Here is a 27,127-nt window from a genome sequence, read left to right on the forward strand (position 1 = left end):
TTGCCTAGATTAAATTTCAAGTTACAAATTTAAATTTTTGTTGAAAAAAGAAATATTAGCAAATTACGACGGTCATTAAAATTTCACATAAAAAAAAGATATTAACAGGTTTGTAAAAGATTCTAGAAAGACCATTCAACAGTAGTAAGATACCCCGTATCCAATTTTCTATGTTACAACGTGTACAGATAAAAATTGGGGCAAGTGAAATAATTCGTGAACAATTTACAACTGCACGATATAACGACAACGTGAGATATATGTATGTAAATATCGAATGAGGGGGTGTCAACTATGAGTAAAGAAAACAATTAAAACATTTGTTTTTTAACAAATTTCTGTCTAATAATCAAAGTACTTGGAACGGTAAATATTCTTGATGCGATTTGTTCAATGTAACGTTTGTATCCTGGTAAAAATTTTTCTTAAAATCGTTTATATCTTTCAAAATTTTTAATAAATATAAATTTATAATCTTATAACTTTTCAAAAAGTTTCTCAAAATTTTTATATGAATTAATACATTTTTTAGAAATGCTAAGAAAAAATCTGCATCTTTCCTAGAATTTATTTCTATAATCTGTGTGTAAATTCTGATATGTTCCAAGATTTGGAAGATATCTCATTCTATAATTTTCAAAGAAAACATAAAATCTGAAGAAACTTAAAGTTTTACAAAAATTTTTATAAGTTTAAAATATAAATTCTTTTTTAAATGTTATAAGATATATTGCAAAAATTTTTTTCACCAGGATAAAAATTGCGAAATTTCGGAAGATTTACAGTCGCTCACATGCAAATCAAATATAAATATAAAGGCACAAATATAAATGGATAAAATACACACATATAAAATACACACATTGCCACTTGAGGGATAGGATTAAAAACTGCTCGTAAAACTGAGGCAGACGTAAGCGGGCGCATGTACCGGCGTAATTAAACAATGAATTAATTTACCTCTCTTTTTTTCTCTTTATTGCACGAGGGGTTAATAGTGGCTATATAATTGCAGTAGGTGAGATTGCTCTCTTTACTCACCTCGGAAGCCGAAAGAATATCCGCTGGAGACAAGCAGGCTCCCTGCGCGAGCGGCATTCCTTTTGATCTCATCTACAGATCGAAGAGGGAGAATTCGTTCTACGGAGAAATTCTAGGAGATTCTCTCACAGAACTCGACAAGGAAAAAATAAATAAATAAAACGAAAAGAAAAAGAAGCTTAAACACACTCTACCGTCGAAATCTCGATCTCAACAGCACAACATGAAAATGATAAGAATAAACTAATCACACAGCTAACAACACTGGCGGCCAGTTTTATCGAACAGTTTTTAGTCCGCGTTTCGCTCTGCGTATATATGTATGCGGCGCGAAACGGCATGGCTTTTCTCGCCAACTTAAAGGGCCAACAGACTAAACGTATATCTGGAAAAACATCAACCATCCCAACTGTTAAAACAAATCGTTAACAAAAAAGAAAAAAAAAATGTAGAGAAGAGAATCAAAAACACACATACGCACACAGTAAAACGGTGCAACAACGGAGAACACAGGCGGCGCACAAGACAAAAATAACCACAAGGCGGGACATGCAGCACAAAATGAAAACATGTATATTTATAATTTATTTACAAATATATCGTACACAAACTAGTATAAAGTCCTACAAAGTACTCGTGTGTGCTGTTCCGAATTTAAGTTAAACTTAAAATAAAAATGTCTCTCTCTCTATCTCTCTCTCTCTCGCAAAGTGCTCCTCCACGTCTCGTTGTCTTCCTCTCGATTCTGTATCCCCCCCCCCGCGTTGTCGATTTTATCCGCAAACTTCAGAATACTTCTTTACTATAGAATTACGGCAACGATATCGCGTATGTTCTGCGACGAATGATAGCTCACTGAATTACTCTCGAGTTTATTTAACCAATAAATTCCATCTATTTTTCTTGAGAACTTGTTCATAGAAAACAAAAAGTACTTTGCGCAAGAGAATCGCGCTAATTACATGACGAAGCGATGCGTGAATCAGATGCAGGTGCAGTGCGGAGGCAAGAGAGAATTTTGTGTTGCCAATTCTACATGTTGTGCATTTTAGATGGCGGTTTCGCTCGCTCGAAAATATAATAAAGAAATAATAATTAAAAAAAAAAAAAATCTGTTGCAGCGCTCGAATAGCCATGCACCTGAGTGTGCGTCGTAAAGAGTACGAAAAGACAATATAAGAAAATCTGCGTCACGTTGGTGCGTTGGTATGCAACAGTGCGACAAAATACACGACAAAAAGCGAAGACAAACACGAAGTGGAGAGAGAATCGAACACAGATTATAACCAGATCAACTATTAAACGGTGGTTTCTAATACCTCTCGACTGATGATCGGTTGCGCCGACGACGAGATGCAGGGCACATTCGTCACCACAGACGCGATAATACCACTGGCATTACTATTGTCCGTTATCATGTTCGTCGTGGCGGATGATGACATATCGGACGCCGCGCCGGATGACCAGGTGCTTGGATTCGCTGACGGGCCCATGAGCGGCGAGTTATTACTTGATAATACGCTATCCGCTGAACTAGACGCTCTTCTGCGCATAGATTCCTCGCTGGACGATTTTAAAAGTTCCTTCTCACGCTCCTCATCCCTGAGAAAAAATACAGAAGGTGCCAACAAAACAATTAGAAAGTGCAGATTAAATAAAAGAGATTTTAATCATAAATCAGCTTTAAAATCAAAATCAGTAAATTTACTTGAATAATAATTTATCTTAACTTGTGTTGACAAGTTTCTTTGTCAACACAAGATATATATATATATATATATATATATATATATATATATATTACATCTTATAGGAGTATTACGATAGTACTAACTTTATCTTGAGCATAATATATTTATCGGGAATCAATCCCTCTCTGCCAGCCAGAGCGCCCCGCCACCAATCATTGCTGACCTGCGTGTACAGCGTCAAGGTGTCGCCCTTTTTGAAACTCAGCTCTCTTTCAGATCTCGCATTAAAATCAAACTGAGCTGTAGCTTCGAGATTCTCCGATTCTAATGGGTAGAAAACAAATATTTTTCATCGAAATTTATTTCATCATTCAGCGATATCAAATATCTTTGAAAAAAGGGCAATACCATCTTCGGACGGGTAAACTTCCGAGTCCATGTCTTCCTGAGCTTGATCCGTCGGCGAATCCCCCACATCCCTAATAAATGAATCATATCAATAACTAAACGACAAAAGTTTCAAGATATGCCTAAAGAAAATTGCGACATCTTTCTTAGATTCTTTTACAATGCCGTTTATATATTTAATGTTAAACTATCTTAATATGTAACATTCGATACATCAACTTGTATCTACTTACACGTCGTCGGGTTCCCTGCTAATGTATTTCTCGTATTGAGTGCCTCCGATATCCTCTGGGAAAATTTCTTCACAAAAGGTGATAATATTTTTAATAAGCTCATTGACCTGATTTTGATATTGGACCTGATCTTTGTCTTCCGGAACAGGCACCAAGGTCGGACCGAAACAGATAGCCAGGTTGTAGGGATCCATCATATTTTCATCCGAGAATTCCGACAGACTGTTTAAATAAAGACCAAGCTTTAAACTGCCGCGTACTTATATATGTGAATTATACTCGATGGAACGACAATACTCACTGGTTGAGAAAAGCGAAAAGATATCGCATAACGATTACGACTGGTCGCGGCAGACTCGCAATCATTTCCTTCATCTTGTTAACAAAATCTTGCTTCGATTCGAGCTGCGCCAATTCCATCAGATGCTCGAAATAAATGATGGGAAAGAGGGGTTCGCGCAACTCCCTCAGATAGAGCTTCAACACGCCAGCGACGCTGTTGATATCCGAAGCGTCGGTAACATCCGCAAGTGGATCCTCGCCACGCTCGAACCACTCGCGGAAGTTGTTAATTTCTACCTGCGACCCCGACACGCGGAAGATACCCTGATGGTGTAAGCCGTACAGATTGATCACGCGAATGCAACTCTTCATGATCAGCGGTATTTCCTGATTTGTGCTCTCCAAGTACTCCTCGAGTGAACCGCCGAACAGTTTCGGTTGACCGTTCATCTGCAGGCGACCGATTCGCTTGCGACGCGCCTGCTTCTGCTTCGTCGCGGAAATCGACGGGTTTGGACTGGCGTTTGAGCCATCCAAAAGGCTCTGCCGGATGTACTCCTGTTTCGCGTCTAACCTGGCTATTCTCGACGTCCCGAGAAGGTACTCCCTGAATTTCTATAAACATCAACGTCAAAGGTAATGTGGCTCGTACAAATCTTTTTTTTTTTACATCAAATATATAATTTTCATAATTGGTTTCAATGTTTTTACCTAAATATTTATTTTGTATTTTAATATGTAATTATATTATGTAATTTTTTTATTAGTTTGTAAAATATTTTATATACAATATATCTATATCTATAATATATAACTCAATATAAACTAATAATAATTAAATAGTCAATATTTTTTTTTCAAAATAGAATGTAAAGTTTAATTCTTCTATTCTTAATATATCAATGTAGCCAAAAAATTGAATAATAATAATCGTAAGTCCTAATTTTTCAAAGATTTTAATGCAAATGAAACGTTTAATTTCGGAAAATTAGTACTAAATGCAGCAATGCGTTTTGGCTATTTTCTACTTGTTCCATGTTCTCGCACTTTCTCTATCCTTCGAATGCTAATGCGTCGATCAATATTCTACCGATCGTAGTACGTCTTTCGTTCGCCGTAGAGAAGGAGATAGGATGCTCTCATAAAACTCACCGTGAGGTAGAATTCTTCAGTCTCCTGTCTGTCAGCTCGCAACTTGATCTGCAGTGTCTCCGGCGGCCTCGACGTAGGTACAGCATTCTCGCCAAAGTATCTCGAACAGTCGTAATCTTTGGCGGTCAGCATCTCGAGAAGGCTAGCCTCCGCCGTTTCCAGTGTCTTCCACACCTCCTCCGATTCGGTTCGCAAAGACGTCACCCTCTGCTGTAGTTGCTGCAATCGTTGTTCCATCTCCGAGTGCAGCATCTTTTGCAGTTCGGGTTCAGGCGTCTACCGGGAGGAAAGAGATCGGTGAAACCGCGATTTTAGCAACAACAATGGTTACGATAATAAATAATTTCCGATAAAAATTAAAATATTGGCGATAATTTTCCAAATTTATAATGTAAAGTTTACTTTTATACTTGTACACAGACGCCTTATTAATTCTGTAACTTTGCGCGTTAAAACGTGTTTTAAATAAAATCATTTATTATAATTTATATTACTGTTTGAAAAAATTAAAAAGTGACAAAGAAAGGCCGAGAAATTAAAATAAAGTTCAAATTAATTCAAATTCAACTCCTTCTCCCCTTCTCTCCTTTTTTCTCACGTACCTCATCTCCACGCTGTCCTTGGAATTCAAACTTCTTAGGAATCATAAAGGCCGCGTGATGAGACTCCAGGAATCTCTGCTTATCCGCCCGGGAGTCGAGTGCACCGACGAACGCAGCTAATTGTTCGGCGCCAGATTGCAGAGAACGTTGCCTACCCTCCTCCGCGCTGCAATGCATCAGCAGTGCTCTTGCTATGCAATTGTGGAATCCAAAGTCCATACACTGTGAGGACGGAAACAAATACACGTTCATTTTTTTTTACGTCTCACGAAATAAATTAGATTATATTAATAATTAAAAGTGACAATTAAAGTCAATAGATTGAGTCTGAGTAAAACTTTAGAGTTTTTGTATCTTTATCATTTTTCTTTTCTCAATATTATTCTTCATTTTCTCATACATTGCTCATTACAAATACGCAACAAAATTTTTATGTAACGTAAACAAACAAGCAGATAGCACAAAAAGAATTTTATGTTGTCCAAAGTGCACTACATTTCATATACATTTTTTAATTTTTCAGTAATAAATATATTAAATTTAATGTACTGTTTTGTGTAACTTAAAAATATTATACAATAAATTTCATAATATTCATTTACACAATGTAATTAAATCATAATTGTGAATAACTTTGTTAAATAACAATATAAATTTAATCTGGACGATATTTATATTCGTTACAATGTAACAAACAAGTGTAGTAACGATTAAGGAGGCTGGTGAAAGCGCGATTGCTGATCGCAGGGTCAATGGGATGCACGTGCGAGCCCACGTATGGTTGAGCAACTTACGTCAATAAGATCGGACAGGTCATCGACGAAATACTTGTGTATCGTCGTGTTGGAAGCTTCCAAGCACAGGATATACTCGTTTCTCGCCTTGAGTGCCTTCAGTTTTGCCTCTTGGTACTTGCTCTTCCTCTGAAAAGGGAGATATTTGGAATTAGAGATAATGACGCGCCTCATCCTGAAGGGATTGCGACCGGCGGCGAGAGACTAAAGCCAGCTTAAATTAATCTCATTAATCGACGGCGCCGACCAGCGTATTAATTGATCCCGCCGCGCGCCTACGATTCTACGGACAAGCTTCTCCCTAAGAATTGTCTACATTATCGCTTCTCATATTATTACAATTAAGATGCTCGTTCTACCAAATAACATATCATTTATATGACTGTCGCTCGTCTGCTTTTGACTTTCGACGCGGTGTTTCAATTATTAATATCCTAACAATAAAGATTTTTTTATTTTTAAAAAACTTGCGTAATAAAATAATTTTTATCAATAAATTTTATCTCTCACAATTGTAGACTTTCGTAACAATTTTCCTAATTACTCGTATTTTTCAATTATTATTATTCTTTTTCAATGTTATATGAATGGAGATTATACAAGAAAGAAACGTATGAACATATAGACACATATACATATATGCGCTGTTAAAAATTCGCAGCAAAATTTAATGTACTCGTAATGTAACGGAAGTAAATTTCAAGCAAGTATACGTTAGAAATATTTCATATTACCAAAAGTGCATTAGCATTAAATTTCATGCACATAACATTCATTAATTTCATTGATAAAATTTATATTTTTCTTTTATAATGCAAGCGACGACAAGTCGACGTTACACGTGGTGTCGATCTCTTTTTTCCTAGTCGCTTTTTGCTCCTGCATTGCTCTCTCTCTCTCTCTCTCTCTCTCTCTCTCTCTCGCGTCCCTTTCGTTTTTAACCATCTGTCTTATCGCACTTATAACCGCTATTTATTTTTCCATCGAGCTGCATGTGTCCGGCAAAAAAACCCCCGTCCTAAATCCTCGGTCGACGTCTGCACGGATTGGATCTTTCCACTCTTGGTGGAGAAAAAAAAAGAAAGAACCCAAAGAGAGATAGGGATTTTTTAATGTCTCTCTCTCTCTCTCTCTCGATTCACTCGGTGGATTCACAGAGTGGATGATATCCCGGAGTTGTAAGCTGGAGAAACGCTCAAGTCCCTGGGGACCTTTGACTCATGCGAACAAAGAGCATACGAAGCATATGGCCCTGGTAGGAATGTATAGACGGCATACACGCAAACGCATTCGTCACAGAATGAAAATATGAACGAGGCAAATCATCATCTCTCGTCCTAACATCTTTACTCATTGTCAGTACTTAGTCGGATAAAAGAAGCTTCTTTCGAAAGAAGGGCGATAAAGAACAACGATAAATATGAAATGTTGTATCCGTAAAGAAATTGTCGTCATTTTCGTCTCGCGCGCGAGTTTCATTCTATTTCATTCCGGTTCCCGTCGTGGGAGTAACGTGCGGCAAATTCCAAAACACGCGAGTTTCCCGAAAGGAACGAGAATCGCTTTCTAGATTCGAAACAATTATCCGTTCGATTCTGTGAATCGTGTAGCGAGGACAGTCAACAAAAAGCGGACCTATTGCCGGTCTGATGACGCAGGCGCCTAATTCGGACATCCGCGCGCGACTGACCTGGATCAGCCAACGGCGACGCCGCCAATCGTTCGCGAGCGCGTTTCCACTGCTTTCCCCACCTGCCATGCCGCCTGAGCATCTCGTCGATTCGCACTTTAACCGCTCGATATTTCATGCAGCCGTCATTTCGCACTTGATAATGCACGTAGCGTGCGATGAGTGATATGAAACACCATTGATCGCGACGCGCGCGAATCAAATCTTTATTGGCGCGGAAAGCGCAGTAGCGTAATAATCCTCGTGCCGAGGCGCGACGCGGCGACGTGCAATCGTAAATCACGCAATGCGCGATAACGGAGTTATCAATAGGAGGCTACTTTGATGTTGTAATATTCGAAACCATTTTCTTGCGCCGAATGGAAGTCGACATACTTGTTGTTAGTCATACCATAAATTCATTTAATAGTAAAAATATATTCATTTCATAATTATAACAAATCAAAATCAGCATGGCATACACATTGATTTTATTAAATTGACCAATTAAACGATATAAAAATAATCATGATTATTAAAAATGTCTACTTTTTGACTTTTAACTACACAAATTTCTTCAAACGGTTGAGACTTGAAACTTTTACGGCACGCAAAAAACTTCAATGGACACATGGGAAAAATCAAAAAAATTATGTAGTAACAGCAGTCTAATTAAAAATAACTTGTTAATTCAATAACAGTAACAATGAAATAAATATGTCATGCTGTTGTTCCAATAAAATGTTATTTATTTCACATTAATACTGTTATTGAATTAATAAGATTATTTTCAATTAGACTACTGTTAGTTAATGCTGTTAATACATTTTTTATTTTTCGTATATCGACGCTATCTTTATCAAATTTCGGTGAGATTCAGAACAAGTCCTTTTCTTTAAAATTCAAGTCTCAAATTGAAATATCAAAGCTGCATCGAATGTCGAAATGCGAGCATGCACTACGTGTGGCGAGAGAGAGAGAGAGAGAGAGAGAGAGAGAGAGAGAGAAAATAAAATTCATAAAGTCAAAAAAGTAGACATTTTTAAAAGTTATAATTGATATTATAGGTATTGTCAATATCATTGATCTAATGAAGCAGATATACATTTGATACTGTCTTTTATTTTAAATATGAAATAAATTTTTTAAGAAAAATTTACAGCACGACTATATGTATATCTCGATGTGTTTTTCAAAATTATTCCTTGCAAGCTGTAATACAGTTGTAGGTACACAGACTTCTCAGAACTTTTTTCTTGTCAATTTCTTAAAAAAAGTGAGATAAAAATACGTTATTTCTTATTACACAATTAAAAGATAGCTTCATTAAGCATTTTTATTTTGTACGATCCGGAGTACCGACAAAATGGATCTGATGATTGATTTTAATCATGTCCTTATTGTTAAATTATGACAGAGGGAATTAGTGGCGTGATCAGTGGAGCCATAATAAATGCGTTTCCGTTGCGCGCCACGAAACGTATCTTATTAAGACACAGCAGACGGCACTCCATCCTCGTTCCAGCTGTACTTTCAATTTCCTTCGCAATTTCAATCGCATCGACGAAGGTCAAACACGCAAACTTCCAATCGTGCTTCACGATGCGAAAGACTTCTCTTTAAAGAGACATGGCGCCCAACAAACAGTGCCTATTCTCTCGATATCTACGTCTTTTCAAACGTCAATTATTGACTTGTGAAACTAATCTCATTGTTAGCTTAATAATTAATTTATAAAATCAATAACTTTGCTCTCTCTCTCTCTCTCTCTCTCATTCTCTGTTACATAATACATTTCACGAAATTAGTGACGTTCGCAAGACTAACTTACTCTCACATGTAAAATCATTTAAATTCGTAGGAAAGAAATTTATATAAAACAATCGTAACTCTTTAAGAATTCTCGCGAAATTTCAGACTTCTTTGAAAAATGTCGAATTACTGAAATTAAATAAGATTCTTCAAACGGAAAGAGAAAACTTGATTAGCTTTTAACGATATCTCTGTAGCAAGGTTTTATTTTGAACTAATCGGAAGAGCAGCATGATTTCTCGACATTTCTCGATATTTACGAATCATCGTGCGATGGCAAACGTATCGAAGCACTTCCTTCTCGTCCGCACGTCGCCGTTGCCGCGCCTCGCTTAGACTTTGCAATGGAACAGCTGGTAAACGTAAAGACCCACGTTGAATCCGCGTCAATGTGCTCATCGTCGCGGAAAGAGTTTACCACCAATCGTCATCTGAGAAATCGCTACATCTTTGGCGTAAAATCATCGTCAGTCTTTCGCTAGAAGCGACCGTTCCGCCAGATGCCGACATCTAATCAGAACGGGGAGAGAGAGAGAGAGAGAGAGAGAGAGAGAGAGAGAGAGAGAGAGAGAGAGAGAGAAGAGCGAGAAAAGTCGTACGCACGGATGATCGTGGACGAGTAATCCCTCGACCGACTGCATCTCATATCAGTGCCAAAATCTGAAGGACGCGCGCAAAATCGCAATATGCCGGATTTATCCACGGCCAGGGTCGAGTCCCGAAAGAGGCTGGACACTGCCTTGCGTTGCGTACGATCGAAGCGATCGCTATACGCGAGTGTACAAAAGATATGCGCGAAAATAAACGTTTATCACAAATTTTATTGAACAATACGATAAATTTATTCAAACTTTACTCATCGTATTTTAATCTTAAGATTTAAATATGTTAGATATTAAATGTTAAGGAGATTCTTCAGTTTAAAAAAGTAAAGGAACTTTTCACATAACTTTTTATTCATATACCTATACCTCTTAATACTTATATAATTTCTGGCATTGCTATCTTTAAAATAATATAAATAATAAACAAAATTTATTAAAATTAAAATTAAATATTAAAATAAACAATAACACAATAATAATTTGTTATTTAAAAATATTTTAATAATACTGACAAATATTCATGTGAAAAAACTGAAAAAAGTTATTATTCCTAATAATGATTTAAACGTAATAAGCGAATAAAAAAATTATACGAATAAGTCTGAAAAAAATTTCAGGCATATATACATTGTATATTAACCATGAATTCTCACAATTTGATCAATTTCTTATATTATGTGAAAAAATTGGAGAACCTCTTTGAAAATCCATCTATTCCGCAGACAGAATAAAGTACGAAATGTAAAAAATCTAAATATGCTAGGTACAATTTTCCTTCACCATGCTAGATTTCATTTGTCAACGCAATTCGACAGCACGGATTGTTAAAACAACCAAGAAGAAGAATTTGAACTTTCTTCCGCGAACTCTCGCGAAGATCAAGCGCCACCGATGCTTCTATTCAGCGTCAGAGTAGACGAATGAGACTATGGTCGTATAGTAACACTCAAAATCGATCTTTGACGCGTTCTATTCTACAAACCTACCTTATTGACTTCCTTCTCGATGAGCTTGTATTTCTTACTGCGCGCGAGCTTCTCACGGCTGTCCGCGTTCGCCACCTCGAGCTTGTTGCGTTGCTGCTCGGCAACGCGGAGCTTCGTCTCCGCCTGCCTGGATTCAGCCTGATAGGCATGGTAGGTCTTCATCGTCGTATGCAGCTCGTGTAGCACTCGCAATATCTCCTCATGTGTCTCGTAGCCGATCTCACGACACTGCAGCAAAAGATGCAAAGAAGATATAATCGAGGTTAAAAAAAAAAGCAGAGTCTATAATGTTTTAATAACGTGAATTTAATTTTAATAAAATGTCACAGAAACACGCGACATATCTCTTTTCGAAAGAATTTATGGTAATTTGCGTAAATAAATTTATAAGATATATAATTGGAAAGCAACGAGATTTAAAGGAATTTAATTACAAAAAAAAAGAAACGTGTGTAATTACAAGGGAATTTGAGAGGCAACGCAATGGAGCCGATGTTCGTTCCCATGGTATATGGGTATAATCGACATTGTCATCAAGCTGTGACGAACAGCATCGCGACAGCAACGGCGAAGACAGAATGGAGACATTCGAGGCAATTAATTCAACGAGACAATGGAGCAGTCGAACTTCTCACGACACCGGCGCGATGCGGTGCGATGCAATCGCGCAATTCCGACGCTAACTGCTAACGGTATACGATACTCACACGCTTGTAAATTCGCTGCACGTCCTCCATCACCTGATTGAGACGGCCCACGAGGTGGGTGCTGTAAACCTCGGACAGGGCGGCATGGTCCCTGCTGAGGGACTTGGTCTCGTTTACGAGCTGCTGCCAACAGGCGTAGCTGGAGAACAGGGGCCATTGTTCCCGCCTGTGGAAAACGATTGATAAACAAGTTTAATCGGCGGCGGCGGCGGCGGCGGCGACGGCACAAACGGGCGTTCCACGCACGTTTATGTTGACATTTAGTTACATAGCAATTAAATCGACCGCTAACGAGACGAAAGCGGCGCGCGGCGCGATCGCGTCATCTTACTCATCAGCGCGTCCTGGACGCGCGTCGATCGTTTCGTCTTTACGTTTGCACACGTAATAGCGATCGTTCCACTTGCTCGTTCATGCATATCGAATACGCTATATATAATCTTAGATTTAAGATAAAACGGTGTTTTATATGCTAAACAAGTAAGCTGCCTAAAAAAGCAGCTGCACAAAAAAAAAATTTGTGTGCAACAACCAAAACTTAAAATTTAGCTAGATACAAATCTAAAAATAATTATGCAGGACGCTTAAGCACTAATAAGTAATATCGCAAAACGTTTTGACATTTTAGCAACCAACTCGAGGGTCCTACATAATTATTTTCAGACCTGTATTTAATTTTTAGATACTTTACCAAAATTGTTTTTTCATTTTAGTTTCACATATCGAAGGTTACTTGTAAATTGCACAGTAAAGAAACATTTTATATTTGTGTTAAAACCAATCCTTATTAAAATTTGTGTGTTAACTTTTCAGACTTTTATATTAAATAATATTTAAATAATATTATTAAATTAACGTAATATAATAGTGTTATTTGAATACTTTAATATGATATTGTTATCACAATCATGTTAATCATGTTGAAGTGTTAAAATAATACAATTATGAATAAATGAATAAAATGTACAATATACGTGTAAATTCGTTAATATAAATGTTAATTTTACTGAAAAAATATGCACAATTGCTTTCACAATTTGCTTTGAAATTGTATCACAGTATTACATTTTTTTATGTTAATCTTTCATATAATACTTTTGTCACTTTTTAACATATTCATCTTGTGTTAAATGATGCAGATAAAATTTTGATGAATCGTTTAGGACACTGTTAAAAATGTCATAAAATTCAAATGTACTTCTTTAAGTTACACAAGTGTGATTAAATTTTATATATCTATAATTAAAAAGTATATTTGTATACATGTACATTTCATTGACAACGTTAAATGTTTTTAATGTACTTGCTTCAAATTTGCTTCAAATGTGCGTTACATGTACATTAAATTGAATGCATTTTTTTAACAATGTATGTTAAATTTAACAGAGAAAATTTTTTACTGTACAAGTACCTGAAATCATTTTGATATTACAGACAAATCTCCTAAAACTATTTCATGTAGACAGTATGTAGATGACGCTCAATGATTCTCTAATACGTATTATGTACAAACAACTGGAAAGTAACATTACAAACGATATTTTTAAAGCTACAAGGACCATCTGGAACAAGTCGTCCAGTTATCGACCATAAAATCCACTTTACGGTAATTATATTTCTTGGGGAAAGGATAAACGAATGTGACGACGTGTGTAAGCCCGGATGCGTCCTCGCGCGAAGAAGAGAAACTATCGATTCGCGATATCTCTCGGAGTAAGATGAGGGAAACGTGCTTACGTGCAAGAAAAGAGAGTGTGTTACGGATTACGTTTTACTCGTGTGTACCGTGTGTACGACGAACGAGGCATCCCTTTTGTGGACGCTGAATACGGCGCACAAAAGGGGCGCCCCGCGCGTTCAGGGTTGAACGACGAGAAAGAACTGGGGCATGTCGCAAACGCGCGCGCGGCAGCGCACGCCGCACGCCCCACGATAGATGCATGCCGTGCACACGCGTGTAGGGAAAAATTCAAAGCCGTCCACTTTTCCGTCATCGGCATTCGTCCGTCCGCAAAAGTGGAGCGCGGAAAATGTCAATCGCATCAATAGCATCTGAGTCAATAAATATGAGAAATATAAATCGTCACGATATGCAGCGACAATTCATAAATCTAATAATAAAGATCCTTATTTATTAATTGCATTGCGACATCAATGTAGGATTAACAATGAAACAGCTTTCGTGAAAAGTCCTTCGTAACATCGAGACGATTTCCTCCAAAAAGAAAATTCAACCGCTAATTATTAAAAATTCATTTTCTTATATAATGACAATATAAAGAAAAATATTTACAATATGTAAAATTGCTTTTTGTATCATGTCCAAAATCATTTTACTATTATAAATTAAATATTAAAGATTTATACACATACAGACTGTGAAATATTACTTTTTATGTTGTACAAGTCAAATATCGAAAATGATTTTAATGTTGCAAAGAGACTATCGAATATCATCTGTTTATTCTAGTCGTACTAATTTTAAATATCACATCAATATTTAAAACTAACACGACTAGAATAAACAGATAATGTTTGACTGTCTTTTTGCAATATTAATCATTTTCGATATTTGACTAATTTTAAATATTTCTAATTTCCCCAGACATTAATGAGATAAGATAATATTGACTCTTGGAAGACAAAATACGATTTTTTGCAATTGAACTAAAATATTGAACAATTCGTTGATATTAAACAGTTCCACGATAGATATTTACTATCCGTATCAATTTCATGAGCAAAGTGTAATCATGCATGATCAAGGCCTATATCTTGAATGTAAGTAATCACATACTTAATCAAAATTTATGTAATGTAATAACGAAACAATTCACGTTGCGCAACGTGATGTAATGTAATAGCGCAAATGTAAAGCTGTTATACGAACGCGTCATCGTTCCAATTGCATCGTGCAACACGTGGTGCACGCGCCTGAATTACAGCAAATTAATTAACACGTACACCTTCGTTAATCATTTAACGCCGCAATCGACGCGGCGACGGCGGAATTATTTTCCCTTGTTTTTCGTTATTACGCTTTTTATAAAATTATCCAGCTAATAAATCTCTGGGTCGTTAATTTAGTTTTATCGCCTTCGTAGACAGAAAGTAGATGCAAACGTTTAAAACGCCCGCAATTATTATTCGTTTTTTCAAATGTCAATTAGCTAAATAATATAATTTAGTGATAATTATATTCTTTTGACACGATGCAAACGCAAATTTGCATAATCATCTCAGTTCCGGCGTTTGATAATGAAGATAATAATGAAAATAATAAAGATAATAAAGTTGTATGTCTCAATTACATTTTTCTGTTCTTGATAATAAAAAATGTAAAAAGATATAATAGAAATAGAAATAGAAATAGAAATAGAAATAGAATGAATAGATACGCTGTATTTATCAATTTATCGTACTTTTGTTTCTGCTCCTTATGCCGCAACTGTATGCTCCTGGCCATCTTGTCGAGAGACTTGCTGTAGTCCAGCTCCAGTTCCGCCCTTTTGCGAAAAAAATCCTGGAGCTCGGCCACGAGGGCGACTTGCGCCTCCATCCTCACGTCGAGACATCGCAGCTGCTCGTTCAGCTGTAGCCGTATATCTGCGAGCAAAGAAAAGGGGGAAACCCCGTCAGTGCTCGTTCCGATCGTAATCGCGGCGGCTTTCGAATGTCTCGAAATACACGCGAAGACCTGTAAAGTAATCCCTGGAAAAATTGATCGTCGCTGAACTCGCGAGTCTTCTAGTAAATAAATTTTTATTTTCTCAAAGTCGAGAACGATGCGAGATCTACGTCTACCTCGAAGATAATAAATTTCCAAGATCTGACAATGAGAGGAAAAGATTTCCGAGTTCTTTCAGGATCTTCAGGATCGTTTTCCAAAAGGATATTTATATGTTACAATATTTGTTATTTCATAATAACATTCTTCTAATGTCTCTATTTTAAATTCAATTTGTAGAGCAAAGCATTCCGCCGAGGAAAATTGAACCAGAAAATAGCAGATTGGAATAAATATATTATGATTTTCCGCATCCTAAAAATAATAATAAATAGCACTTAACGACGAATCGTGTCCATTCATCTCTTGTAATAAATTCGCAAGTGCGTGTTTTGCCTCCAATTTAAACCATACAAACGTGCCACTTCCTTTTAACAAATACCATATCGTTATTAAAATATTATAGACGTAAACTTATCAATTAATTGATCGAAATCTATTATTCGGTTTTTAACGCAGTTACGATGATCCTCCACCCCAGTCGAGGTCATTTTATTCCCGCATCGACGACGAATAACAATGGGTAAGAGGCGGATGCTACGCGGAATAATAATGTCTCGGGGATGATGGGTGTCGCTAAGAAGGACTTTGACACGATCGTGTCAGACTTCCGATTCTCTTTCTCTCCTTCTCTTTCTCCGCGGTAATCCGTATTCCGTTAATGTTATCCGCGAGACAATGACGAGGAGGAGGAGGAGGAGGAGGAGGAGGAGGAGGAGGAACGACGTCTCGACTTTGCAAGACGACTAATGTAAGCTAAAAATAAACGACGGTATGCGACGCGCGAAACGATCTATCGTTTCGTAGACTTTGTCGAGACAAGGAGAGAGATGCTCAGATGTGCGCGGTCGCGCGTATACCACGTGATTTATTGTCGCGGCCGTATCTCGTTTCCGTTCCGAAACTTCCTTCGACTCTGATAATAAACGACGCGGAATGACCGCGGTCGAATACATTGTTCGCATAATCCATCGTCGATGCGAGTACAAGCAATTTTCATTTCTCTGACATTCATGTATCCAACGTGCTCTCGAAATTAGCGGAGTGCCATCCTCTCTCTCCCTCCCCCACCTCCATCACGAAGTGGCTTAAAAATCGCGAAAAGCAGTCTCCTCAGAAATCTTTGATATTTTCCCTAATTGACACTTTGCTGGTACGACCGACTAAAAGAATCATTTCAATTCTCTCGAGTTTTCGGAGAAATAATTCCAACTATTATCGTACCGCGCACCATTCGATCTAATTTACGATATTACGCTCGACAGATGCTCCCAAAGCGGAAATACCATTTCGCCGTGTATCCGCCTTCGCGTAAGCGTCAATCAATCAACGTAATTGGACGATCGTCGGAAGAGAACCGGAGCCAGAGTGCTGGACGATGGTTTTAAGGCGCTCTTTCTTTCATCGAACCGAGTAACGATTCGAGAGCGAATCTTTAGAGAGAGAGAGAGAGAGAGAGAGAGAGAGAGAGAGAGAGAGAGAGAGAAAGCTGTGGCGATAAACGGGCGTAAACGGTGCACTTCGAATCGAAATGGGCGTTCTGTTCATGACAGATCGAGAACGTATAATGGTTCCGACGCGACGTCGACGTCGCTTTACGTTTTTGGGAATATCGTCGGCTGCCGTTGGAGGAAAAAAAAACCCACAAGAAGCCAGGGAAAAACGTCATTCTCGACCATATGTCAGTTCATTCCACGTGTTACCAATTATCGGGGGACTCTAAACGGATCGGTTCATCGGCAGCTTAGCCTCGAAACTCACGAATAGACCTTTTATAAGCAACAGCGACGTTAAATGTTAATTCCGAGAAATACCGAGCGCGGATGAAAAGATCCGCCGTGGTTTTTGCCCTGATGGCTCACGTAATCTTAATCGTCGTACATAGATCAAAAAGTAAAAAAATTTTATTTAAACTTTAGCAAGAAAGAACATTCAAAAGCCAATCTAAATATATATTTTTTAGTTTAATTGAAAAATTGAATTTGTTTTCTTTCTAAGACACTGATCTTATTATTTAACGCAAGAAGAGATTCCTAATTAAAATTATTAACTATTGGAATTATTTAATTAATATTATTAACATTGAAGATAAAGAATCGATATTTGACAGCTAATGAAATAAAAGCTAAAAAATAAACTAATTCACTATTCTGTTTATCAATGTTTCATATTTGTGTTTTGATTTGCAAAATTTTACATATTTATTAAACGACGGTCTTTTCAATTTTAACGAAACACCATAGCCGAATAATTTAAATCATTCTATAAAAATATTTTAATTAATATTACGGAAATGATTGAGCGTAGGAAAAAAATTATAATCAAAAGATAAATACTATAAATACTGAAACTTACAATAAAATGATAAAATTATTATTTTATACAGCATTGCACAAAATAGTATAATATTATACATGAATGTACTATAAGTTGACATTTATCATTATTTTTCTTCTACTTATTTTTTCTCTTTCATCTTTTTCAATTATTATTAATAATAGAAAAAGTTTCCGTTCGCTTCATCTGAATTCTCGAGAGAATTACGAGCGGGGTTTCCTTTCCAAAGACGAGTTTCTATACACTCCCAAACGAAGGTCCTATCGATTTCCTTACTTCCGCGCGCGTGATTCATCCTTCCTAAAAGGACGCGGAGCGATCTTTGACCCCGAAAACGTGGACGAGACACAGACACGCAAGCGATACACGACGGAGGTAAATAAACGCATTCTCCAATGCACATAACCGGGGTTTCTGTATATAAGGTGGCTCCAAAACCACAAAACGGTCTCTTTGCTTCTTTCATAGTCTTTCAAAGTCTACTTTTTCTCGGAGAAAAGTATCAAGCGTCGAATCATTTGCAAAAATAATTGATGATTAGAAACGGACGACTCCTGGTGATTCAACAATTTCCTTATTCAAGGAACAAATGGCAAAATCATATTTAGCAATTAATTAAGAGTAAATCTCTACAGGATTTTAATATGGAGCTTATAAAATCACAAACATGTTCAGTAATGAAAAATGTAGAAAAAGCTACAATAAAATAAAAACAAATTTTGCAGTCAAAAGTAGTATTAGTGGAAACCCTAAGTCTGGGACACCCTATATGCAGCACCCCCGCTGAGTTAGTCATCTAAGCGAGAGGTCGATGTATGCCGCGCGTCATCGTGGTTAGATGCATCAACTGACAAGGGAGGGCTAAGTAACAAGGGATCGCGTGAACAATCGACAGTGTCGATCGCGAGAAGAGAAGGAAAGACACCGCGACGCTCTCGCCGAGTACTTTGAAGACGGAGAATTGCGACTTACTATGATTAACTAGACCGCGATAGGCACTATTAGCGAAATAGGTTGTAGTAGGCCATTGCAGCAGGCCGTTCGTTCTCTTTCAATCCCGTCTCGATCTTTTCGAATGATCGATCATCATTACACAGTAAAAAGTTTTGTATTGACGCATATTTATATATCAACACGTTTCAAACGATACACTCGAATCTTAATATTAATTCAACACAAGATGAATATGTTAAAAAGTCTCACAAATGTTATATAAAAGATGTTTTCTTCAGTAAAATTAACATATGTTAAATTTTCACATACATTTTATTTATTTTTCTTAGAGAGAGAGAGAATTACAAAATCACATTATTTTGTTCATTTATCCATAATAATGTCATTTCAACGTTAGAAAAATGTTGAATATCAATTTAATGTAAAATATCCAAATAATACAATCATATTACTACTTTTCGATCGTCGTAGATTTTCAAATGCGCATTAATATGTCTTTCTTTGTGCTTAACAAAACTTTGTAATAAATTGGACGCGATGGGAGACAAAACTTGAGAAATATCGTCAAAGAGGAAAATACTACACAAAAACGCGTCTATGCTTAAAGAGAAAGAGAGAAAAGAAGGACAGTCGACGGAGCAGCTGCGCCTAAAAACCACCCACGACAAAGCGTGAACCGGTTGCAGCGCAGCATCGCACCCCCGCCGAGACCAGAAATACGCACGTGTATGTGTGTGTGTGTGTGTATAGGACGATTATCGAGAGAAGGAAAAGGGGGGAAGCGAGGTCGAGTCTTTGGGACGATCCCAAAATACGTTCAACCACCATTTTATTCTTCAAGACGCCGTGAAACAAGTTTCTTCGCCTTACACGGTCTCTGATCAAACAGATTATTCAAAAAGAATGAATAATATCCGAAAAGTAAAAATTCTGTAGCATAAATAGTAAATGTTGAATACGTAGACATGTATATCAAATATAAGTATTTGTTCAAGTCAGCATTCAATTCAATAAATTATCTTGACAAGAAAAATTAATTTTTTGATCAATAATTTATCGTCCCTCAATAGTGATAATCCATAATTTAATTTTTATTTTGACATTCCACGTTTACAGGTATATCACTAATGTATGTTTATTTGAACATTTCGTTCTACCTTACTCTTGCTGCTTATTGAAAAGAATGGCAATCGAGTAAAAAAGGGTGAAATTTCATCGAGATTTGAATTGAATGTCGCTTTTACTTATACATACGAGTATATGCAAGTTTGCATGGCAGACGCGCGATTACAGGCTTGTCAAAACGATATGCTAGGCGGATCGCATGACGAGCGGCCGTAATTTTTTCACAATCTCATGCATGCACATACCGTGTGATAAGTGAGGGGCGAACGGCATCGTCAAGGTTGACGCCAGGTGTGCGCCGCCGCGCGTACAGAATCCTCTCGCGCAGCAACGCTACGCGACGCGACGCGACGCGACGCGACGCGACATACGCCGCGATAATCTCGCGATTTAATAATTGCCGCGCCGCGCGCGAGGACCCGTTACGGAGCGCTGCGTACGGTACACACGTGCAAGGAAATATAACTGTACGACGTACTCGTATATCGGCCAGCTGGACGTGATTCTTCCTACAATGTTCCTACGTCTATCGAGCGAGGACCTCCTCGCGATGCCTCACGGCTCACGAAAATAAGTGACTCGATTATTTATCGTTCAGAGTGCGAGCAACGTCCAAAAGATATACATATGTCTATGGTTCGAACTCATTTCCTTTGGATTCAAGTTTAGTATTTGATTTTTCCAAGTAATCTTGGACTAATTCTCTCGAAACTATACCGAATAAATTCGAACCTACACTCGCAAGATCTCATCGCTGATGTTTTTCTACTTGAGAAAAGTAGCCGTTTACCTCGCTAATTTGTTCGATATTGCATGCTACAAGATAGATTAAATGTAGTCAATTATGGAAATTTCTCTACAAAATATTCAACGTGATGAATCGTCCAAGATTTCTCGACTGCCTTCATTCACTTGAATATGTAACATTCGATGCTTCGACACGGAGTTCTGTTTGTAAATATACATTTACTTGTTTTCATCGTCGAACGTGTCGCGATAAATATCTGACATTAGTCATATGTTTCACGCTGCCTTACTTTTCAGAACATTTATTTCCGTCGAGACACAGTTTAACACAATAAAAAAACTGCCGTTAACCAATAAAAAAAAATAACAAAAATCGCATTATCCATTCATTAATTTGAAAAGTTAACTCGGCGAATCAAAGAATTCGATGAACAAGAGTACTTAACGACACTTTAGATAGAGAGATACAAAATGTAGAATGTCGCGTTGAAAACTACCGTTCTTCTTGAACCCTCCCGCCTCTGTAGAATATCGCAATTGTGCGAGTCTTCTTATCAATCATTGACAATAGCCCTACTTCTTTGCGAGAGTGAACCACCCTCCCCCTCCCCCCTCACCTATATTCTCGCACAGGACGACGAGGTCGCCTCTCTCATCTTACCGCCCACGCTGAATATTTCATTTACCTTTTGTCCAAGCCTCCCACTCGTGCCGTCCGGCCAGTTTGAACATTTCTCCCTTCGCGTTATTTATTATCGGGCTAGATACTCGGCTCGCTTGTCCTTGCTCTCGCTCTCGTTGTCGTTGCAGTTGCTCATTCACCCACGTTCACCAGTTTACTCGCTCCTCGCTGCGAGCAGCGAGGCTCCTCGTGTCACTGTCTCTCGCGCGTGCACACGCGCCGCGGCGCGCACGCTAAGCACGCACATGCACTCCCAGTACTGTACGTAACGTTCCTCGTGACCGTCTAATATACGAGTGTATGTATATCACGCGAGCTTTTCCTCCGGAACGTATCGTGGCTTCCTAAACGTGCAACGATTAGCTCTCACCTGGAGAAATACTTGAGAATAAATGTGTGCAACTGACAACTACAGGTCACGAAAAGAGACACTAGCACGAATATTTTCGAAAATATTCATCTTGTATCAATCAAATTTAATAGACAAGATTTTTTTATTGAATAATTATTCTACAGTTACATAAGTCAAACTTGTGCATTCAAATTAGGAATTAATAATCTCTAAAAACATCGATACTCAACGTTTTTTTATTTTATTTTTTTTTTATAACGTAAAAACAGTAAATGTGTCGATTTGCATTATTCCGATGTTGCAGACAAATCCGACTGCAGCAACCAGTCAACTGGTGCAATGTCGCGCAACGTAAGGATTGTGCGCGAGGTAAGGATTAATAAATACACGAAAAGAAAGGTAAATTATTTACAGTTAGTTTCGTCGATATAAGGCGAAAGGTTCGTGCTCTCGAGCATCAGAGATGAACGCTATTTTACGACTCCCGTTACCCCACCCAAACCCCCGCAGGTCGCCCCGGAACCCAGAAGAAAGTCGATCGAGTGGAGTAAATCAGTAAACCGACGCGACGCTCAACGTTTCTTGGTGTCTATCAGATCCATCGATTTTGATCCTTGATTTACGCGATAATTAATTCTTTCTGATCTAGTATTTATTTGATGGTCCAATAAAAATATTACTTTCAGATCCGTTTCTAAAGCTGTATCCTAAATTTTCAGATATTTTATTAAGAAATCTTATAATGAAATAAATTACAAATAAAAAATAATTTAAAACAATACTATAGTATCCTACAAGTTTATAGCAGAGAGTTTGTACCAATGTCAATATTGTTAAATAGGTTAAATTATTCTTAATTCGATAATTAATTTATACAAAACGAGAGTCGCTAAAGATTAGCAAAGACAAAGACGCTTACGACAAAATACTTTTTCTTTTCCGAATTGTAATAGGTCGATAGATAAATTCGATGCTTCGCTGTTGTCAAATATTTCGTAAAAAAAAAGATAAAAGAAAGAAAAAGGAAAAGGAAAGAAAAAAAAAGAAAAACGAGAGGAAGCGTTTGTAACCGGATCCGTTCGTTGAACGAACGAGAGTGGCCCCGATGAAACGATCGCGGTAATATCGAGTGGCCCGAGCGTGCGAGAGATCGCCGTTTATCGTTTACGTCCGGTGAAAGAACTCTGTTGATACAACGCGCTATAGTTCCGCTTAAGTGATTGTTATCGGGGTTTAGCACACGTCGTCCGTCTATATCTGCTCCGAAGAGGCACGTCGCGTCGCGTCGTGGGCAACTCGCTGCACTCGATAATGTCGCGCAACTATTTTTATCATCGCTCTCCTTCGCTTCGCACACACCTAATCGACCCCGTATAATCAGTTAGATCACTCCAGTTACGTGATTGAATATTTATGAGAGCGCGCGGCGACACGATTGCCCGATGAATTGACAATTCAAAGACTAAAAGGACGACGCGTGTGAACTTTCAAGCGGGCAATCGTAAAATCATTCCAAAGAAGATTTACCGATTGATCATTGAGATAAACGAAAAATTTAAGTCAATTTTATACGAATTTCGCGAAAATTGCTACTTGATTTCTTCGATTTCGCAAAACGTTGAGATTCAATCGAATCAGATTTACGTGATATACAATATTTAAAGAAAGAAATGGAAAAACTTAATATCCGTTGCACGATAAACTGCTCAAGGCGTAAGCAAACACTTCAATTATAATATATCTATTATATTAAATTTTGCAAGTACTGTACAATATACAAGTACATTGAATTCAAGCGTGAAAATGTGCAACATGTCTGCTCTCTCATATACAATAAATCATTTTCAGGTAGTCGTTGATCGAAGCTGAGACTCATTCGCAGAAAGTGAGCGAGTGACGGCAGGAAGAGAGAATAATTTCGCATTCCGACGGGGGAAGGGCGACACCACGCCTTCTATCCATTATTTGATTACATCGCACGTCGCGCTCTCGACATCCGTTAATTACTTCCAACGCTAAAAATTAGACACTGACAATCCGTTAATATTCGATCGGATCGTACCTCATTTGCTCAACGATCAACGTTCTCTGCTATTTTGTCCTTGCGTTACACTGTATAAAAAAAAATAAAAATAAATGAAATTCGCACGACTTTGATGCCGAATTACTCGGGACAGAGTATAAAAAAAATAATTTTGTGTTCATGATAAGAACGATTAAAATATATGTGATGGTAAAACTATTTGGTCATCGTGCTTCGTAGCGGACATCTCTCGTATGGAGAGAGAGATATATATGGTAGTTAAACGCACAATAGAACCATAAAATCGCATATCCACGATCAATTATCATTGAAATATTTCACGTTCACCAGACCAATTCCGATTGATTTTTCTGCATCGATCACGGATATCGAACCGTAATTTCTCCGGTTCCACGGCTATTATTCGCGAATAATTTCCACTGTATAAAACGAGACTAAAACGTTTTCCGTCGATTGCGTCGGTTCGCAGCACGAAGATCGTGATCGATTTTCTAGCGATGGCGGCCGCAGGTGTTAAGCGGTGTCGATTACGCGAAATAGTCGGTACGAAGCGATCACCGTTACTGCCGATCGCGAGAGAGAGACCTGATACAGGTCGCGATTCGATTGGGGAGAATCGATATATAGCGAGACTGCGTTGTAATCGCTTCACGCGCTCACGCCAATCAATTCTTCCGTGTAACGACGGTTATTATTTCTTTAATCTTGTGCTATGTTTAGAATACCGCCGATTTATATATTTTATTGATATACACGTTAAAAATAAAAATATTGACATTGACAGTAAAGAAAAACGTTTTATTTATATTATTTCGAAAATAATCGGCTATTTTATCGTTTTACATATTGTAGAAGCAAAAATTTCTTCGTGCACAGTTGTTTAAGTAATTAATCTCTATGTATTTAATCTTGACTTTAGTAAACGCGCGAAAAATTAAAATCACCGAACGTAATCATTTTTCATCCATCTGCCAACTCTGACTTCAAGGAATTCACCTTTCCTTCATTATATCCTATTGTATATCGTCCCGTAGACGGTATTTTACCGATCTCGTTCTCTAAATTAACTCTCGCGACCAACTCCCTCGACACTTGATTAATGGACCAAAGTAATTTTGCCAAATGCTCGAATACACGCACCACACACACACACACACACACCACTCCTTTCCGGCTCTTATCCTCGATTCTTGCAAGACAACTGTAGATGTACTAGATTGTAACGGGCGGCGTGGAAATGATGGTTTTCGCGAGATTTTGCGTGCGCGAGCGATGCAGCCTGCGCTCGGAACTCGGCCGCATAAACTGGCCTATAAGGACAGGCAGTGACTGCTTTGACCGTCGTTAAATTAACCACAATTACCACCGTCCCCGGGGCCTACACACACACACACACACATACACACACTCTCCCTCTCTGTCTCTCTCGTACACGCACGCCTCGAGAAGCGTACAATCGGGCAGGCGCGAGCGGAAAACAGGCACGGCGAGACGTCTCGAAGGGCCCCGCCCTTGACATTGTCCTCGTGGTCATGCGCTATACGATTTTTAGTAGTAAATCAACGTAACAAGTACCGCTAGCTCGAGTCAAGAACCGATATTCGAGAGCGACGAAATAGAACGTGACAGAAGCATACGAGGTAATTAATGTTGGAAAAGCAACACTGACAATCGACTTTTTGTCTCGAGAAGAAATAGAATACAGTTTGCGAACCTTCCTGTATAATTCACCGTGATAACGAGTAATCAATAACTGATGCTGAGGTATCGGCGCGATGAAGCGAAACTGCAGATTCTTCGATGATGATGATGATGATAATAATAATAATAATAATAATAATAATAATAATAATAATAATAATAATGACGGAGTCGCTATAATAGCGGATAACGGATAGTGAATAGAGACGCGGCGTATTGCTCTGGATAAAGCTGCACATTGAAGGACTCAAAATCCCGAGAATCAAATTTCTAAATATAACGACTTTAATTGCTTTTCCTTTGCACCGATTGACGCATCGCGAAGGGCAAATAATTCCCTCGAAAATTACCTTAAAAAATTAAGTTGCGAAATTTCCATCGCGCAATTTTATCTTTTGTCGGCCTAGCGATCTCATCCACAGTAGGTATGTAGTTTAAAATGATAATCGGCAAATACACAAAACGTCAAACAGAAAAATAATTCGTCTTATAAATTAATACAAAATACAAAATGTTTTACCGTATGGATGACAAACCCATTGGAAATATACAGCTTTCATACTGAAAATGTGATAGGAATAATGCGCGCGAGAACTCGTACGTCGAGTGACTTACGGACCGAATGCGCAAATTAAATTTTCGTAGAAAAGCGATAACAATAGCAACGATGATGGGCGATTATAAAGCTCAAACGATCGCGGTGGACACTGTACGAACCGCAAAAATTAGTTTTAAACAGTGCCGAATAATTAAGTTCATGAGCCGCGCATATTCCACGTCATTGTACGTGCTCGTGACCGTGACAAATTCCGAGTGCGATGAATGTGGCGCCTGAGCACATAATTTCTCCTCGTAATTCTCTCTCTCTCTCTCTCTCTCTCTCTGTCCCTTTCTCGTTGTTACGTACATTACTGATTAACACATAATGTTAACTCAAAGATCCTGCAGCTACCGAACTTCCCACACTTGATTAAATCATAAGACTTTTCAAATTTGCACAAATTAAAGTAGTAATCCCACGTGTACGTGTGCCCATCGGATTAAAATCATTTACAATATACGAAATAATTGTACTAAAATTACCGATTATCTTTCCAATTATTAAACTTTAAGTTGTATTATCTAAGCTTTCTATTTTTCGATCTATTTAAGCTATATTTTGAGGTCGCGGAAACGTTTCGCAATTAAAAAGTTGTCTTTTATCTGATTCTGTATTTATTCATTCATCACAAGCGCCAGCTGTGAATAATTCGCATGTACGGCGTTGCACGTAGCATAGCTCTCGTTATAATGTATAAATATTCCGCGGAAAAAGTCTGAATTAAAGCGTTAAAAAAGACTTTTGTCTTTGTATCAATGTTTCAACGTTTCGAAAAGTTTCAGTTTTACTCTCTCAATTGTGTTTTCCGCGAATTT

The 27,127-nt window shown here is 37.9% G+C and overlaps 1 protein-coding gene and 1 long non-coding RNA gene across 8 annotated transcripts in view; one reads left to right on the forward strand and one right to left on the reverse strand.

Annotated features, from left to right (window-relative positions):
- Window positions 1–27,127, reverse strand: part of LOC105195297 (SLIT-ROBO Rho GTPase-activating protein 1) — a 60,701-nt gene that overhangs the window by 4,722 nt on the left and 28,852 nt on the right. For 2 of the 7 annotated variants that reach the window (XM_039449692.1, XM_039449693.1), the window contains exons 2-13: window positions 15,405–15,588; window positions 11,983–12,148; window positions 11,276–11,503; window positions 6,204–6,332; window positions 5,410–5,631; window positions 4,808–5,083; window positions 3,675–4,270; window positions 3,374–3,595; window positions 3,141–3,211; window positions 2,876–3,056; window positions 2,361–2,643; window positions 1,042–1,113 (exon numbers count right to left, since the gene is read on the reverse strand). In XM_039449692.1, the coding sequence (XP_039305626.1) occupies window positions 1,042–1,113; window positions 2,361–2,643; window positions 2,876–3,056; window positions 3,141–3,211; window positions 3,374–3,595; window positions 3,675–4,270; window positions 4,808–5,083; window positions 5,410–5,631; window positions 6,204–6,332; window positions 11,276–11,503; window positions 11,983–12,148; window positions 15,405–15,588 (2,630 nt within the window). Of the gene's footprint in view, window positions 1–1,041; window positions 1,114–2,360; window positions 2,644–2,875; window positions 3,057–3,140; window positions 3,212–3,373; window positions 3,596–3,674; window positions 4,271–4,807; window positions 5,084–5,409; window positions 5,632–6,203; window positions 6,333–11,275; window positions 11,504–11,982; window positions 12,149–15,404; window positions 15,589–21,618; window positions 21,985–25,006; window positions 25,816–27,127 lie in introns of those variants that run through there. The other 5 variants (XM_039449697.1, XM_039449696.1, XM_039449695.1 and 2 more) reach the window with 5 other exon arrangements.
- On the forward strand, window positions 21,983–24,159 carry LOC120357887. The gene is made up of 2 exons (XR_005574887.1): window positions 21,983–22,335; window positions 23,815–24,159. It is a non-coding gene; the product is annotated as an uncharacterized LOC120357887 (long non-coding RNA).

Source organism: Solenopsis invicta, chromosome 5 (assembly GCF_016802725.1).
Source record: "Solenopsis invicta isolate M01_SB chromosome 5, UNIL_Sinv_3.0, whole genome shotgun sequence".
In the NCBI taxonomy this organism is placed as follows: Eukaryota; Metazoa; Arthropoda; class Insecta; order Hymenoptera; family Formicidae; genus Solenopsis; species Solenopsis invicta.